The sequence below is a fragment of the Anser brachyrhynchus genome (genome assembly GCF_964034855.1).
Source record: "Anser brachyrhynchus genome assembly, chromosome: 2".
Lineage (NCBI taxonomy): Eukaryota > Metazoa > Chordata > Aves > Anseriformes > Anatidae > Anser > Anser brachyrhynchus.
This window is the reverse complement of record NC_137695.1, coordinates 130972423-130990882: the sequence shown is the minus strand read 5'-3', so window position 1 is coordinate 130990882 and position 18460 is coordinate 130972423. Positions and strand designations below refer to the sequence as shown.

The 18460-nt window shown below is 40.4% G+C and overlaps 1 protein-coding gene across 1 annotated transcript in view; it reads right to left on the bottom strand.

The window, feature by feature from the left end:
• Positions 1 to 2903: 2903 nt before the first annotated feature.
• The window catches only part of STMN2 (stathmin 2), a 39943-nt gene continuing 24386 nt past the window's right edge, over positions 2904 to 18460 (bottom strand). The window contains exons 2-5 of the mRNA XM_080579869.1: positions 17942 to 18037; positions 17123 to 17295; positions 7898 to 8089; positions 2904 to 4267 (exon numbers count right to left, since the gene is read on the bottom strand). Of these exons, the coding sequence (XP_080435995.1) occupies positions 4208 to 4267; positions 7898 to 8089; positions 17123 to 17295; positions 17942 to 18037 (521 nt within the window). The 3' untranslated portion in view covers positions 2904 to 4207. The remainder of the gene's footprint in view (positions 4268 to 7897; positions 8090 to 17122; positions 17296 to 17941; positions 18038 to 18460) is intronic.

The following is an 18460-nucleotide window of genomic DNA, read 5'->3' as shown; positions in this document are numbered from 1 at the left end:
CTCTCTGAGCTCTTTCATGGGTCATTTAGCCTCTGATCTGATGGTGGTTTTTGATGTTACCTTTTCTTGCTGTTCCCTATATTTCTGAAGTTGCTTTTATCACCTCCCCAGTACCAATTTAGTGGGCTGCTGAATATTGCCTGTTGCTTTCTAGACATATTTGAAGCTGCAGAAATGTAGATACTCTCACAGTCACAAGTTTCTGACGATGGTATTGTAATTCACACAAAAAAGTCAACCCTTTTTTTTTTTGTTTTACAGCAACCCGTGGCCATGTCACTCACACTGGAATTAAATCTGAAAATATCTGGGCCCAGTCTCCAGATTTCAGAGCCACCATTTACCTTACATAAAGACCTAGTGTGAGCTGTGCAGCAGATGTAATGGGGATCCTTCAGAGGAAAGCCTTGCAACCCCTTGTATTTAGAGATTATCTCCGTTCTTAAAACCGACCACTGCATGGCACTGTTGCACTACCGTCACTGCGGCACCACCTGCGGCACCACCCCTGGTGCACAGGGAATTTTCTCTATAATTCTCCCATTGCCCAGCGAGAGCCCTTCAGCATTGTGAAGTGCTGGCTCCATCCACCGCTGAGACGTGCTCAGCACGTGGCATGTGCTGCAAGGTGCAGGGCGGTCCTGCTGCTTCCCATGCAGTCTTCTTCTCCCTCCACCAAAAAAACTAATGAGAGGATTTCGTTTGACATGATGGTATCTGAAAACAGTTGGATAAGGTAGGTGTCCATGCTGCCCTAAGCGTAGGTTTTAAGCCATATCCCTCTTCTTCTGGGAGAAGAGAGAGAAGCACTTTTCTGTATGGCTTAAGGTGTCAGGAATAAAGCTCTTTCCTACGCCGATCACACCCTTCTGAAAGGCTTGCTAAAAAGTGGTCAGCTCTGTGTATGTGTGCACCCTACATCCAAACCTCCTGACTTTGGAAATATTTGAGTTTGTATGAGCATAAATTTTGTGGCTTCAGTAGACCACATGAACTTGTGACAGGTTTGCAACATTCCTGTCTGAGTACTCATCCAGCCTTGATGTGACTGATGGATTAACAAAAAACAGAGCCCTAACCTCATTTTGGAGGCAGTGTGGGGACATGCAGATGCCACAGGTCAAAACTGCCTTTTTCACTGGGCTGCCAGCTCTGCCCAGCAGCTGAGCCATCCCAAACCTCAGAGGGAGGAGGGAGCATCTGCTCTGCGCAGTGCCAGCGCTCCAGGCTCCCTCCTGTCCACAGGGAGGCTTCAGGCAGCCTGCAGAAAATGGTCCCCACTGCAGCACCAGCTGCTCTAAGCTCACAGCATGCAGCTGGGCTTCTACAGTTAATCAAAGAAGCAGACTAAATTTTTTATTTTTTATTATTATTATTTTTTTTTAAATCCTGAGCATGCTACTTGCCACTGAATTAAAAAAAAAAAATAATCTGAGGTATTTCAAGTAGCCAAATGGTAATGCAGGGTATTAGCCAAAGGCTTTTAGAATATATTTATACTTTAATAAAATGAATTCTACACCCAAGAACTATTAAAATATCCAAGTAAACCCAACAGGATCAAAACACCAGCTCTGACACTGACCTACTGAGGCCACACGGCCTTCTTCTTCATTCATTTCTCTGGTGCAGATTTGGTAGCCATGGAGAGACATCTACAAGGCAATGCCCAGGTCTGGTTCTGGGGAGGGCATGTGCCATGGAGCCTGCCAGCTGACACACTGGATGGGACACCCTTGTTTGTGGAGGCTGAGAGGGCCCAGCACCAGAGGTTTGTCCTTGGCCTGTTGCCTTAGCAAGTGCAGCCAGCAGGACAAACAAGAAAAGGGCCTAAAACAACCAGGTCTTGTTATGTCAATGGACAGGGAGAACTCTGTAAGTGATTTGTCATTTGGAAATGAAACCCAAATCCAGGAGACCTCAACCCAAAATCTGGGACCTCAAATAGAGATATAATCTTGACTGAATGACTCTTTTCATTGGGGCTTAAAGCAAAATGCAAACTTTGAAGACTTGGCAGCACTGAGGCTCGTGTCATCCAGTTTCAAAGTTTGCTCTCTGAGTTCCCTGCCAGGTTTAATTCTAGTAATTTTGCCAGAAAGACAAGGAGTTTAGGCAATGAAACCAACTTGCCATAAAAACGTTGGATTGTGCCTCTCATGCCATGTTACAGCCCATTGTGCACAGAGCTGACCTTGCAGCCCTGTGCCTGGATGAGCTTCTGCAGCTTGTTGACTGCAGGCCAGGACTTCCAGGGACATAACTTGGCTCCAGATTAAAACAGGCTGCATGGGTCAGAAACCGACTGTTGCAGATCTGGAACTTTTGGCCCATCTCTCTGAAAGAGCAAACGATGCCACTTTTATCACTTTAAATCAGAAAACTAATCCTAGGTGTAATTCTCGATCACCTTTTGAACCGCTGTAAATGAGATCAGAACCATTTTTATATCTCAGCTCTTCAGCTTTCCTAGAAATCTGATGTTTTTCCTATAAATGAACTTTCACCCTGAAAATCAGTGTGTTAACATCCAGAATCTTGACGCAGTTATTGATGTATATGCCCAAGGATACATTATTAAATTTTCTTTCCTGATTTTTTTTTTCCCAATATTGAGTTAGGATTAAGGGTGCATGTGCATGTGTGTGTAGCTAGTTCTTTTTTAATAATCCCAGTGCTAGAGGTCACATTCATAGGCTCAGTTTATATGGTAATCTTTAAAAATAACCAGCCTAAGCACTGAAAACACATAGCAGGGGTCGGTCCTGTATCAGCAAAGAAATAGGCTTGATTTATTAATAGGTCTTATTTAAATCTAATTTCCATGCTTTTATGACTTCATTAGGCTTTCACCTCATATGGGCACATGTCAGAAGTAATGGAGCGAGAGAAGAGACAAGCCCTTTTTCAGTTCACAGAACCCCAATTCTTTATTAATCACAGCTTGCTCACAATGACATACAGGAAAATAGCACTAATGAAGAGTAGAATATGCAGGCAGCAACCTCCAGGGGGGTAGGGACAACTTCAAAACTGCAGGTATTTTGGGGATGATGTGTTAGGTTTCGTGATACTGTACTTGGCACGAGCACCCTGTCTAGTCATTCCTGCTGCTTCAGCCCTCTTTAGTCCTAGATGTCCGTCACTAGGTAGGGTTGGCTAACACTGAAGAGTAAAGGTCATGATGAATGGAAGTCAGCAGTGTCAAAAACAAAAACAAAAAAAGGTAACAACTGGCTCATGGGTTCCTGGTGAAATATTTGGTAGCCTCTTTTACTGTTACACACGTACTATGGTAGCATCAGAGAAGTATCATAGATCATGGCATCTACAAATAAAGCCATTTGATGCTATCTATTATCTGCTCCATTAATAAATTTTCAAGTGGTGAATTAAGCTCACTTTACAATTAGCATTTGTATGGCTGTTTGGCATCATTTAGAATTTGTCATAGCTGGATGGTTACAATGTGCCTTTCAAGTTCACCTCAAACTGATACCACTTGCTTTTGTTCAGTTGCAAAGCTGTATTTGTTGCCTCTTGCCTCGGAAGCAGAAGCAGCAAGTACTGCACACGGTGATTTAACCTCGGTCAAACAGCACGCTACAGAGTCCTGTAGCACAAGTTGCATTTAAAGAAACTACATTTTAAGAGCCTTTTGTCTCGGACAGCTGAATGTGAAGTCACGATACCTGTGATCTAGTCACTGTTTCAACAAAGCTTATCGATGGCAAAGCAGTCTAGGTTATCAGGCAATGACTGGTCTCTAGCACCATAGAACTACTACTGACCTCGTGGTGGGTGGGAATGAAAGTCGCAGGGAATGGAGTTAGACGTGAGGTGCTTCAAATGAACAGACCCAGCAAATTCAACCGAGTGGAAATAGACAACATCAGAAGCCTGTTACAGGACATGTAAGATTATGAAATAACTTGCATAATGCAATACTTGTATTTTTTAACAAAAATGTAAGTATTTACAAAATAAGATCCAAGTTTTTTAAACATCAAGCAAATCATTCTGCAAAGAGACCGCATTGTTTTGTTTTTATTTTTTGTTTCTTTTTTTAAAGTTTTTTATTGAGTTCTTGATTTTTTTTTTTAAACCATGTCATACATTTCCCATACTGATATCGCATGATCCATAATAATATAGGCAGGGGGAGTTTACTAATGGTGGGGATGGGTCACATCCACCATTGCTGTTTTCAGCCAGACAGTTCCACCTGGAGCTCCTTGTTTCTACGGACCTCTGCAGCATGCCTCTCCTGGAAAACATCAAGAAGGGAAAAATCAAACCTCTTTCTCATTCTGCCTGCCTCGGAGGATCCTGATGCTAACACATTTAGGTTGTGCATTTGACGCCTGTGCAAAACTTGTTTCACAGCACAACCATCTTTAGAGGATGCAGCTCAGGAGAGGTGTCACCTACCAGCCCAGCCCAAGGCATGTTCAGTGCTTACATTCTGTTTATGCTCTGGAACCCAGTTTTTTATATTATACGGCCTTATAGTTCTCAGCACCTCAGAAAGATTCATTTTAAGGGCCTGCATAGAGAGGTACTGCATGCAACATGAAATATGCCATGTGCTCACATTTCCTCTTTGAATTCCTAGATACTGAACTAAATAGAGGGAAGGATGAATTAAGGTCTTGAATTAATTGCTTGCATGCTGTATGCAGAAGAAGTGACAGCTCCTATGTTATCTAGGAGCCACAAATAAAAGGTCCCAGATTGTAGTTCTGCCAAGAAGGGTCAATCTGAGTGTTTTGAACATCTGGTACAAGGGCTGGAAGGCATTTCCTATGAGGAGAGGCTGAGGAGTCTTGGTTTGTCTGGTTGGGAGAAAAGAAGGCTAAGAGGTGACCTCATTGTTCTCTGCAGCTTCCTGAGGAGGGGAAGTGGAGAGGGAGATGCCAGTCTCTTTTCCCTGGTAATAGATGACAGATGTGCAGGAACACAGGCACAAAGCTGCACCAGGGAGATTCAGACTGGACATTAAGAACAGTTTCTTTACCATGAGGGTGATCAAACACTGGAACAGGCTTCCTAAAGAGGTGGTTGATGCCCCACGCCTGTCAGTGTTCTTGGACAATGCCCTCAATAACATGTTCTAGTTTTTGGTTAGCTCTGAAGAGGTTAGGTATTTGGACTCAATGATCTTTGAAGGTCACTTCCAACTGAGCTGAACTGAACTGAACTATTTCATTCTATTCTATTATGCTCTGTTCTGTTATAATGTCCTTAGACTGAACAATGAGGTTAGCTGTCCTCTCCATTCTTACTCCTACTGTGATGGAAAAGGGGAGTTTTTACTGTAAGTCAATGCTAGCCCCTTCTGCCAAGTTACAGCCATGTTGCATTTTAGAAAAACAGCCACAATTAATTTAGATTTATTAGAGCCACTGTATATTCAGATAATTCTGTGGAAATGGGACTGTGGTCAGGAACAACATCTGTTAAATGTTAAGAATGTTCCACTCAGGGTGTTTATAATACTGTATTATTTTTGGCAGCTTGTGGGGTTTGGGGCTTTTGGATTATGCCTATCTCTTTCTGACTGTCAAACTATCAGACTTTTACCTCTCATGTCTGACTACTGGAAAAAGACCCAACACATTAGACAACTAAATGACAAGTCATAAGGTAGCTATAGAAGCAAAATTATCTCTAGCTGTCTTCTGTTTATGGCACTTCCTAGGTATTTTTGTACATTAGGGGATCTTTTTGTACATTAGGGGATCTTTTATGGGGATTGGTCAAAATGAACTATGGATCACAGGCCAAGACAGCTTATTGTATCAACTGAATCTGTAAATCACAGGTTCTTATAAACTCCATAATTTTGAATGCTAGATTTTCTAAGGGACTTGTTTCTCAGGACTCCTGTTAACTGCAGTATACAAAGTTATCTTTCACTGTAGGAGCTTCTAAACACCACAGCCTTGGGTCATCCACAATTCTTGGTCACTCTTGAAGTTATCTCGCTTCATCTTTTCCTGCGTAGTCAGAGTTGGCTTTTGTGTTGGCAAAACTATAGGCATAAAATTTTTAATTTCTGGTCTGTAAAAATATTCCCAAGTGAGTTATCGACATCTTTGTTCAGAAGCCTTCTTTGGATTTCATGCACATTTGCCATCATATTTCAGAGGAAAAGGGGCTTAGGAGTCTGTTAACAATAACATAGGACTGAGAATGTCCAGCTGTCCATCCTATTTTCTTTTGGACCTTAAGGATGACTAATTGGCTTTTCTGTTTGTTCTCATAAACTTTGGGATATGTGCCTGCAAACTCATCTACTACAAAAATGTCAAATAATCTGAGTACAGTCCTTAAACTCCAGAGTTACCCAGTTCACTTATAACATCAATCTTTGGGAAACTATTATTTCTTACTTACTTTATGAGACTTTTGTTATCACCAAAGGAAACCAGGTGCTGTTCCATCTCATTGGAAATGTCTGAGAGCTATTTTCTTTTTGTTAAACCATTTACTAACATATTAGAAATTCATTGTTGAGAGAAACAAGTGTAAATTATTTTTTTTCTTAACATTTCTAAATCTTAATTTTAATGTTTCTCTTTCTTGTTTAGGAGGGCTGTTTTGGAGAAGGGCACTGTGGGGTTTGTGATTTACTGGATTCTTAAAGGAAATTCCTCTGGATTTTTCAAAGATCTTCAAAAGAAAACTTACTCTCTTTTTGTTGCAAGACTTATGGAAGAATAGGCCCCTTTTAATATATAGGAAAGACTTTTTTGCTTATTTTTTCCCTGTTCCCTTCTGGGAAGTCAAGAACTATATGTCCACGGGACAACTGTTTGATTTGGTCACTGACCTTTCTTAAAGACCAAAATCTAAACACAAGTGACCTTTAATTTGTTTACAGCACTTTCTTAAAAGCTAGAAAATCAACCTTTGTTTGGCTTGCTTTCTCCTTTTCTTGATGAACCTTTGTCTTCATAACTCTAAGAATATGTGAATGTTGGCTAGCACAAAGGTCCCAAACCAAGATTAAGAACAGAAGCAGGGGACAGCTGAGTTTTTAATACACATTTCACCATGACAGTCTGGATAGCAGCTTTGCAGATAAGGACATAGAGGTCCTAGTGGACAGCAAGTTGAACATGAGTCAACAGTGTGCCCTTGCTGGTAAGAAAGATGACAGTATTCTGGTCTAGATTAGCCAAAGTATTGCCAGCAGGCCAAGGGAGGTAAATCTTCTGCTCTACTCAGCACTGGTGAGGCCACACCTGGAGCACTGTGTCCGCTTCTGGGCTCCCCAGAACCAGAGAGACACAGACGTATTGCAGAGAGTCCAGCAAAGGGCATCTAAGATGATGAAGGGACTGGAGCACCTCTCCTCAACAAAAACCTGAGAGAACTGGGACTGTTCACCCTGGAGAAGAGAAGGCTGGGGGGGGATCTTATTAATGGATATCAATACCTGAAGGGAGGATGGAAAGAGGACAGAGCTGAGCACTTTTCCGTGGTGCCCAGGGCCAGGACAAGAGGCAATGGGAACAAACTAGAGCACAAGAGATTCCCTCAACACCAGGAAGTACTTCTGTGCTGTGCGGGTGATGGACCACTGGCACAGGTTGCCTAGAGAGGTTGTCTCCTCCTTGGAGATCTTCAGAAGTCACCTGGATGTGGTCCTGTGCAGCCCACTCTGGGTGTCCCTGCTTGGGCAGGAGGTTTGGACCACATGGACTCCAGAGGTCCCTTCCAGCCTCAACCATTCTGTGATTTTTCAAAAGTGGTTTAGATAGGCATCAGGGGCTCTGATTTAAATATAACTCAAGTTTTGCAACAGAGGAAAGAGCTATCCACTACCTCTCTTCAAAATATTGGTTGGATTTTCTCCTCTAGTCTAGGTGAGGAGTGATGGTGCAGTTACCTTTTCTTGAAGACGTTCAATAAGAGCAGCTAAATTAGCTTCACGGTTTTCTTTGATCTGTTCCATTTTCAGTATCAGCTTTTCCTCTGCCATTTTGCTGAAGTTGTTGTTCTCCTCCAAAGCCTTTTGAAGCACTTCTCGCTCATGTTCTCTCTTCTCAGCCAGATGTTTCAGCACCTGGGCCTCCTGGGACTGGAAACAGAGAGACATGTGGCTGAAATAAGTGTCTCAAACACCCACAAGGAGTAAAATAACCCCCACAGGGCTCTTCACAGTGTTTGGAAACTGCGTAAAGTTTGTTCCTTTGTTGTTACAGGTGCAGTTTGGAAAGATCACTTCTGTATATAAACCGGATTAGTGTCAATAACAGGGGCTTAGAGGCACTGGCTAAATGTGGAGAATATGACTTATGCAGCAGCAGAGAAGTCTCTGAAGCAGTTTTGTTAATGAGAAATGCTGTTATTGAGAAATGCTGCCCTCAGCTACTGCAGTGGTTGCTTAACCTCTCAGAGCTGTGATCTTTTAGATAAGAGCATTTTATTTGCAGAGATCTGGGATGGAGGCTGAAGGGTACAGTGTTAAAAAGGAGGAGAGGCACATTTTTTACCCAGGTTGGACAGTCCTTCAGTGTGCATGAATTGTTAATAACAGGCTTTGAAGTTTACCACTGTGAAAGATAAACAGAACCAAATCAGACAATGTTTTTCCCCATGATATTTATGTTTCACTTCATCTCAGTAATTATGAAAGAAAAAAAAAAAAGATTTTACTTTATAGAAAATATCAAAAAAAGCTATTGTTAGTTTAAAGTTTAAATTCTACCAGGAAGATGAAAAGTGGAGGTAGGAATTAAGCACATTCAGCCTATGCACAACAGTGTGCTATTCTTTGTGAACGCAGAAGCACAAGCTGTGTTATTGTTTTTTAAATCAAATTACTAACATGGAACCACTAATCCTAGGAGGGAAGCCAAGGAACTTGCAGCACTGGGCCCATCCTCCAGGCAAGTCTAGCAGAAAAGACAGTATGTTTCAGAGGGGTTATTTGGAAATGATAAACAACATCGTATGCTCTTGGATAAAATAAATTAGAGGGAGCATGAGAGGCAAACAGAAATCATGGAATGAAATATGGCTCCAGGAAGATAAGTGTATATTTCAGTGCAGATAACAATACACTGTTGCCATTGTTAACCATAAAAATGAATTAGTTTAAGGCCTAAATTAAGGGTTTTAACCAACAACTACAATTAGCAGTAATGAATCCTATTAAATTATATCGTGTGGCTTTTAATGAAGTGAAAAAAGCTGCAGTTCTCTTACATGTAGAAGATCAAGAGAGGAAGAGAAAACATTTTAACAAAGGTAAGATACATATACAGGCAGATGTAATGACAAGGCAAATTAAGCAGATTGTAGAAAATGGTGCAGAAACCAGCCAGACCACCTTTCATGAAGACACTGGAATAAAACATATATTGGTTTGAAAGGCTGCAATGGCTTGCTTGAGATCAGAGATAAATGCAACTTTTGTTAATCTCGGCCACTTACTATATTTGCTTTCACCTCCATCCTGGTCACAGTTTCAGGCTCCTTTCTCAACCTATGACCCTTGGAGCACTTGATGATGGGAGTGGTCTACTGAACTGGATGGTACCTTAGAAAGATCTTTGTTGCTTTTACTACTATAGCACATGCTGAACAGCTAGTAGTAGAGCAAGTACTTTTCAGATCTTTCCATCAGACAAAATTAATGTTGTGCAGGCTAAAGGATGTTGCAAATGGGAACAGAAAGTCCCCAGACAGGCACAGGCAAGAAGAGCTGAGGGAGTTTCTCTGGCAGAGAATGGAAGGAGAATGAGCCAAAGGGAAAGGCACCTTGGCAAAGAAGGTGTAGCCTAACTCAAAACTCATTAAAAAGCATGCTTAACAAAAATATCAATAATTTTAATAATTGCATGATAAAAGGCTTATTTTAAAGAAAAATGCTTTATTTCAGGCCCTCAATGTTTAACATTTCTTTAAATATATGCTGTTTCAAAATCGAAAAAAGTTCTTTTGAAAGATTTTGTAAAATGTAAAAATTAAATAATTGAACATCTTCATCCTGTTGGACTGTCTTTGGACCAACCTGTGTGTCTCAGTTTGACTAGTGCTTGTGAAGTTTTTCTGCATTTTCTCTTTAATTTAGTCTTTAATTGCAATCTTTTTTTCACTTTTAGAAAAGTTATCATCATGAAATTTTGGCTGCTGATCTGAATTTCGTGAACATACACTTAAGTGATTTAAAAGTACCTTTGATAATCTAAAAAAATACTTTCCTTTCTATTGGGAGTTTGAATAGAAAAGATAATATAATACTAATCTTCATGTCCTTTCCCATGAAACATTAAAGAAGTGTTTTGGTTTGAAAGGCTAACATTTCAAGGTGTTTAAACATACCTTGGTATAAGGTGTTTATATACAATCAAGCATTTTGAGATTTGGACAGTAGACATGTCCATGGATGTATCCCATGGAGATGCTATAATAAAAAGCAAGCTTTGGACTATGCCTCTAAGTAGCATTTTTGAAAAGAACATTGGCTTTCAGTGGGAGGTGTCAAAATGCCTGTGGGTCTTTGGGGCACTCACCTGTTTGTCAGGATTTGTTTTCTTCTATTGAAACCCTTTGCCTTCTGGAACTACTTCCTATTATCATAAGTCCATGAGAATTGTGAAAAATTAGAGTTACATATCAAAGTACACACAGTTCTAGAGGCCACACTGGCAGATGATGCATTCAAAAGTAATTTAGTCACTAGTGCCTGATAAGGAAGAAAATGCTTATATGGTAATTCGATATTTTCTGGATGCAAATTGCATTGGCACTGGTAAGAGTCTGAAGGAAAGCTAAGCCAGGCCACGGGAACTGACTGCACGTTCCTAATATGATTTTCCTTTATGATATTCCTTAAAAGGCATTCATTTTCATCCTTCAAAAAGTTTGGGGTACCCAGAAATGGTTCAAAATAAAGGACTCCCCTCCCCATCACAAACCATCGAAGGGGTAGAGTCTCATTTAAACTGATGTCCCCCTTCTAATGACATTTACACCAGCTGTGAGTCTGCCTGTTTGATTGTGTTCAGATCATTTTTGAAATCCCCTTGTGATGATTTTGGAATATAGTCAGTGTGTTTTTGTACTGGATTGTTGAATGATTTTCTGTTTCAAACACATTTGGCAAAATAAGTTGGCCACCCAGCCTGTTCAAAGTCTACTATGCATCCAGAAATTGCCAAAATGAATGACCTCTGATACCTAGTGTGGCTGGGATTAATGAACTCCCTTTGTTGGTGTTGGCTTTTAGCCACTGTGTTTGGACAGTCTTGACACAGGATTTCAACATACACAGGAAGTTTTTATTCCAAGTTTATTTTTCAACATTGTATTAAAGTGCTGGAAAGGGTATTCTCAAATCCTTGATAGTCCATTTTCTAATATACTTGTAAATGGTTTACAATAAACGCTTCTTGCATAGTTATGAGAAAATGAGGGAAAAAAAGCTGGAAAGGGAATGGGAGGTGAAGATTAATAAGGAGAGAACAGTATAAAATGGTGGAGAAGGGAAAAAAAGAATACTTAGTGGGGAATATTCAGAAGACCTCTTAAATATTAAATGGTTTAATCAATGCAGCTACAGCTGCAGCCTCTAATGCTAGGTGTAGAGGAATAAAAATGTAGTTAGATATTCCTGGTACAGATACTTTTGCTCTCAGAAATGTACTTCTGTGCTAAAAAGATGGATAATGTAGGCCAGCTCCTTAAGAAATTCATGTCATTTTTCTAAAGGATCTTTTGCACCCCCAGTTTCCAGAGATGAGTGCTTCACAAAGAAATCTGTATCTCATGCTTAGCTGGCCAGAGATAGATGCAGAAAACTTAGAGCTCACTTTAATAGAAAAATTATTTACAGAAATTCTATTTAGAGATGTTTTTTAAAAATTATTATTATTATTATTATTAATATTTTACAGAATCACAGAATCATCTAGGTTGGAAGAGATCTCCAAGATCACCTAGTCCAACCTCTGACCTAACACTACCAAGTCCTCCCCAATTATTATTATTATTATTACTCACAGGAAGAAAATTCCACTTATCTGAATAACAGGTGCTCTTATTTTCTCACATTTATCTGTTTTTTCTTTGATGCATAGCTCCAGATATTGAAATCTTTTATGCAGAGATGAAGGATTACTCTTAAAGCAAGGAATGGCCTCAGAAAACTTTTAAACTGGGAATCTCAGCTTGAACCCATTCCCTTGACAATCTTGGTTACTAAGATGTGTGAGACACACTACCAGTCATGAGAGTTCCACTATTCTAATACATTTATTCACTCTCTGGCTTTATTTTAAATTAAATTGTTCTGCAGAAGCTGAGATAACTTTGGTATTCTTCAGTGTATTGTGTACTTAAGAGATACTACAGGGCAGGATTAAAAGCTCCAACTGCCATGCAATTGAAAACATATAAATGCCTAGTTATTAATCAGAAGGAAGTCGTACGTTGAAGAAGTGATGTTTTCAGGGATGGAACTGGGATTTTTCTTTCCATATAAAGCAAGGGAATGGGCCCAAGTTAGACCTTACTCATAGCACTGGCTTCCTCCATCTATTTGTTTTTACATCATATTCCTCATTGGGGTGTATTATTATTTATTAGCACTTATTCTAGCTGTTGTGAGGGCTCACTGTCCCAGGCAGTGTGCAAACACAAAGGGAGAGACAGTTCCTCTCCCAGAGCAATGACAGTTTAAAGAGACAAGAAGAAGAGGGGGGTGTCCCTGCTCTATGAGATTAGAGAGCAAAGGAGAAAAATGGCCATTTTGCAGAAAAGCCAAAGACATCTGTGAGCTGGAACCATAGTCCCACTGCTACTGAAACCAGATGGTGCAAAATTTAGATAAGAATCTTTTTTGTTTTCCTTTTTTCAAATCCGCCAGGGAGCTTTGTGTCAGGCCTACTAAGAATCCAAGGAGGAAAAAAAATAAAAATAAATAATAAAAAAGAGCTTATTTGTATTGTGAGACAAGAAAGTTCACTTTCTCTTCCTGAACTGACATAATATGGCAGCTCTCATGGTTCTGACCCATGGGGTAAGCAAGGCATGTTGGAGGGATGCAAGGGGAGGGATGCAGTTTTAGACGTCTTTTGTCAACATTAGGGGTGAAGCATGATGTACAGAAACACTATGTATAGAAAACCAAAATGGGGCAGAAATGCCTGGTTCTAGCTGCGATTCCACATATATTGGTGGATCTTTTCATATAAAAGCACCTCATTCTGTTTTTCATCTCTCCAGAAGCCCAGCCACCAGCCAAGAGTAACAGAAAGAGTAGATGGGCAAGACAGGAGGCAGACACTGTGGGCAGTGCCTGTCATCTGTCCTGGCCTGCTCACTTACAATTTGACAGGAAACCAAGGAGAGGAATAGTTGGAAGAACAAAAGAACAAAGAAAGTTCCTTTTTTTTTTTTTTTTTTTTTTTTTGACAGAGGAATATCAAAACCCAGAGCGGTTTCTAGGAGAGAGCATTTGTCCTGCGGCTTCAACATCTTCCCACCTTGGTGAAGCCTTTTCACCTAAGAGCCTCCTGGTGGTTTGCTGTGTGGTAAAGCACACGTGGCTACTATGAGGGAAAATTAACTCTGTCCTAACTGGAACCAGGACACAATGTGTAAAGAGAGAGGGGATCAAGAGTACGAAGAAGTGCCTCCAGCAGGCAGTAGTGCCAGCTTAGAGGCAGCGGGTTGGGTGATGCAGCCCAATGCAGAGTGCGGCCCTGTTGCTGGCAGGCAGAGATGCCCCAGGCCAGCTGCCCACTGAGGGAGCACAGCAAGCTTTGCCAAGCTATAAGGCTGCACAGGGGCCCTTGTCTTGCTGTGGGCTGCTGGTCAATACCAGCTGAACGTCAGCCAGCAGTGTGTCCAGGTGGCCAAGAAGGCCAATGGCGTCCTGGCCTGCATCAGAAAGAGTGTGGCCAGCAGGACCAGGGAGATGATTGTCCCCCTGTACTCAGCTCTGGTGAGGTCACAGGTCACACCTTGAAAACTGTCTTCAGTTTTGGGCCCCTCGCTACAAGAAGCATGTGGAGGTGCTCAAGGGTGTGCAGAGAAGGGCAACAAAGCTGGTGAAGGCACTAGAAAACAAGACTTAGGAGGAGTGACTGAGGGAACTGGGGTTTTTCAGCCTGGAGAAGGCTGAGTCTGGCTGAGGGCCCATCACTGCCCATAATTACCCGAAGGGAGGCTGCAGCCAGGAGTGTGTTGGTCTCTTTTCCCAGGTGACAAGTAATAGGACACAATGCAACCGCCTCAAGTTGTGCCAGGGGAGGTTTAGATTGGACATTAGGAAGAATTTTTTCATGGAAAGGGTGCTCAAGCATTGGAACAGGCTGCCCAGGGCAGTGGTGGAATCCCCATCCCTGGAAGTATGTAAGAGACGTATGGATGTGGCACTGAGGGACATGGTTTGGTGATGGGACTTGGTAGGTCAAATTGATGGTTAGACGATGATCTTGACGGTCTTTTCCAATCTAGATGATTCTGTGACTATTTGATTATATGATTTTACAGTATTAACAACTCATATAGCTTTAACTCCATAATGAGAAACACAAAAGTTAAAAAAGATGATTGTTCTCCATCATTTGTTGTGGTGCTAAGCACTAGGGACTGACCTGATTTAATTTCACGCCAATACAAAGCCATTAGGAGGTTTTCATTACATACAGTTTCTCTCCTTCATTTCAAAGTCTACAAAACTGTTCCTCCCTTTAGAGTTTCATTGTTATGCAAGTTGAATATAAGCAATAAATATACATAATTCAACATACGGCTTTTGAAATCTGTATATCCAGTGCAATTGTAGCTGAATATTCAAAACCAATGGGTAAAATTTGATAAATGCCAAAAGTTCCTTAAGAAATTAAATTCTGCTGCTTCCAATGTCACTGTGCACTAATTTCTTAAATGGAAGTGATGACGAGATCTTTCTGATTATCTATCAAGATGAGAAAATATAGTGCACACATGCCAAAAAAGTAATGGGATAATAATGACACACTACAAAGAGGATTCTATAAACAGAAAGGACAAGTCTGTAACTAGCTCAAATGGTCTTGCTGTGTGGTGCAAAAGGAAAAAATGTCTCAGGTGAAACTCTCAGTTTGGTCTGAGAGTATGAGATCTCAGTGACTGCCAACTGAGGTAGAAAAAAGGGGGAGAAAAGGAAGCAGCCCTGTAAAAACATATGAGGAAATAAACAAGAATGATGAACACGAGACAGCATAAGCAGGAGGCTGCTGGAGTGCATGTATTACTGTAGATGTTCTCATGAGTTTTAAACTCTATTAAAGAAAACACTGCTTAATTGACAGAGCAGGGCCTAATTCCTAAAAAGTGTGAAATCAGTTAGTAGTGTTTCAAAAAAGGCCATTCTCATCAATTAGTTATACTTGATTTTAATTAGAACTGTGCTGGAAGGACACGATCTGGAACGGTTATGCCAGATAGCTGCTGTACATAGACAGAAAAGTATGATAACAACTGCCATGTTGGATCTCAGAAAATATCTGCCTGATTTGTCTAGCAGCAGAGAGTGGAAGATTCTTAGGGGAAGTGTATACGAAGCTGAGCAAATCTGCCTAATTTTTTCCTACATACATCTATCTTCCTAGTTTCCATCAGGTTAGGTATTTTCTGAGCCAAAGGTTGCATCTGTATAATCATGTTCTGCAAGGTACTGCTCTACCATTTTTTTTATTTGCTTTTTGAAATAATTAGTATTTTAATAACATCCAAATAGCCTGTTAACAAACACAAAAACTTGATTAAACAATACATGCAAAGGTAATTCCCTCTCTCTGCTTTGAAATTGTTATCTAATTTCATTGAGTGTTTCTTCCCCTTTGGACTGCATGAAACAGAATATAATTGTTCCTATTTATCTTCTCATTTACTATTCATGACTTTATAGAATTTTATCTTCCATCTGTTGTCTGTCTCCAAGCTGAGAAGTGGACTGTTTAATTTATCTTCTTATGCTCTGGTTGCTTTTTACCTTTCTCTGCACTATACGCTTTTTTTAGACCAGAACTGCAGGTGATAGTTGGGATGTGTGAGCACCAAGGATTTAAACAATGATGTAATGAGGCTTTCTGCTCACTCCTTGGTTCCTTTCCTTGCAATTTCTGCTGCATTGCCAATATGGAATATTTAATCTATTAAAATAACTCAGTTATATGTTCATTCAAAATGAATATAGTATTAAGGGGAAGAAACGGCAGGTGTCTGTACTACCATCACTGATTACTAGTTTATGGCATAATGAGCTCTCCTTTAGGAAGAAATGAACAGTAATGAAATCAATGAACTGAAATGTCTGGGACATTCAATCTATATTTCCCGCTAAGTGTATGCATAATATCAGGCTTCTTAATTGCTGCCATTTCATTCTGTGTCCAAATCTTTACTTGAGTATTTGCACTCAGTACAGAGGTACTTCACAGATTGAGTCTTTCAAGCATATCATCATTTGGGTGTGTGAAGGCTCATACTTCTGGGCAGGTGCTACTGCATATGCATGTGCCTTTCACATATAGACATGTCCTTCTGCTGAAGTGAATACTTTGACACACGTAAAGACAGAAGCGATAGTGTTAATGTGCAACATTTGAATGACTAAATTGTTCAAATCAGTGAGATACAGAATAGTCTGGTTTCATTGCAAGTCAAAAATAAGGGCCAGGTTTTAAGCAAATGTCAGCAAACCAGATTTACTGACTTCAGGGGATTCACTTTTCACCACACACCACTGTAATGGCTCCACGGACTCTCCCAGGGACCCCTGATTTGGTCTGACAGACGTGAAAGGAGAGCAGAGAGCTTTTTGCTGTTCAGGCTGTCCCATGTACTATCTGCATCTCAGGCTTCTTGTCCAAAGCTATCAGTATTTTAATGACACATGCTTCCCAAGCATCCAAATCAGTCAGGTTTGTTTGCAAGCTGCTGAAAGAAAATAAACTAATTTGTTTCTTTAAACACGTTAATATCTTTTGTCCATGCAAACATACTGTGGTTCAGTGATGGTAATGCAAAACAATGATGGCAATGGATAGGAGACATGGCTGTTATCCTGTACAATGTCTGGTGTAATTACTAGTATTTTATTAAGGCAAAATACCTTTCTCCTCTCCTCTGCAGCCTCCAGCTTCTTCTGGATCTCCTCAAGAGAGAGTTCTTTCTTCTTTGGAGAAGCTAAAGTTCGTGGTGCTTCTGAGACCGGGGATGGCGGCTTTAGGATCAGTTCAAAAGCCTGGCCCGAGGCACGTTTGTTGATCTGTTTAACTTCCATGTCTGTATGATAAAGTGAGAAATGGTAAGTCTTTCAATACTTTGGTGGTATCAAGGAGAGAAGCAGCACTGACATTAATGTAGGATCAGAAGTACAGACAAAAGATTTAGCATCTTTGCATTGGACATTTAAAATGAAATAGCAGATTATGGGCTGAAAACTGTTCTCAGAAGAACATCCCATTTTATCTACAATAGTTTAATTATACCCTAATCTTATAAAAATAAAAATTTACAGCAGTTTTGGAAGCTTACTGGCGTTCTGTGTCATTTCACGCCCCATGCGAGCAGTGCCCAAGCTGATTAATTTTTTAAGCATGCTTTCATCTTTTCTTCATTTCCTTGGGAATTATGTCAGCTGTGAAGATCTGTAATTCTCAAATGGGAAGTATTTCTCAGGGTACTGGGAAAAAATACAGTTCACTGTGAAAGGGCTTTAAAAATTTAGTTAGTTGCTATTAGGACCAATATTGAGAATCACAGGTAATACACAATTAATAGAAAACAACAGCCAAGATCAGCAAATGAATTGTTAAATCAGCAAAGTATCGACTGCCTAACATTAGGTACCAGGATGGTTATCTGAGTCGTTTCCTAGCATTAGCACATTATCTGACCTGCAGGATGATTTCCAATGAAAGTTACTCACCATCATATTTATAGATGTTCATGTTGCGAGGTTCAGGATAAAAACAGGAGCAGATCAGAGACAGCATGGACAGCTCCTTCATCTTTTCCTTGTAAGCTGAAATGAGAGACCTTATTAGCATAATTAATTTCCCCAATTTCTCCTTAGTGAGCCTCTAACTGGGATGACAGACTAGTGACCAGAAAATCTGATTGATCATGCACCTGGCAGATTTATCTAGAATATTTACTTTCAGCTATTTCTTCTGGACATGGAGTCTTTATCACATCAAATATGAGATCCTCATTATTGCAGAGACTGCTTCTGATCTCCTGCATGACCTCAACCTCAGCTAAAATGAATACAGTCATCTTTGGTTTATAGAAAGTGAGTCTGGCTACTAGGCAATGTATTTAGTATTGGAAGAGTGCCATGACCCCACTATCTCCTGGCAGGTGCAGAGAAATGAAGCTCTTACAAAATTCTATGATGTACCCAAATGCAATTGAGAACAGAAACACTGCCCATGTATTGCCATAG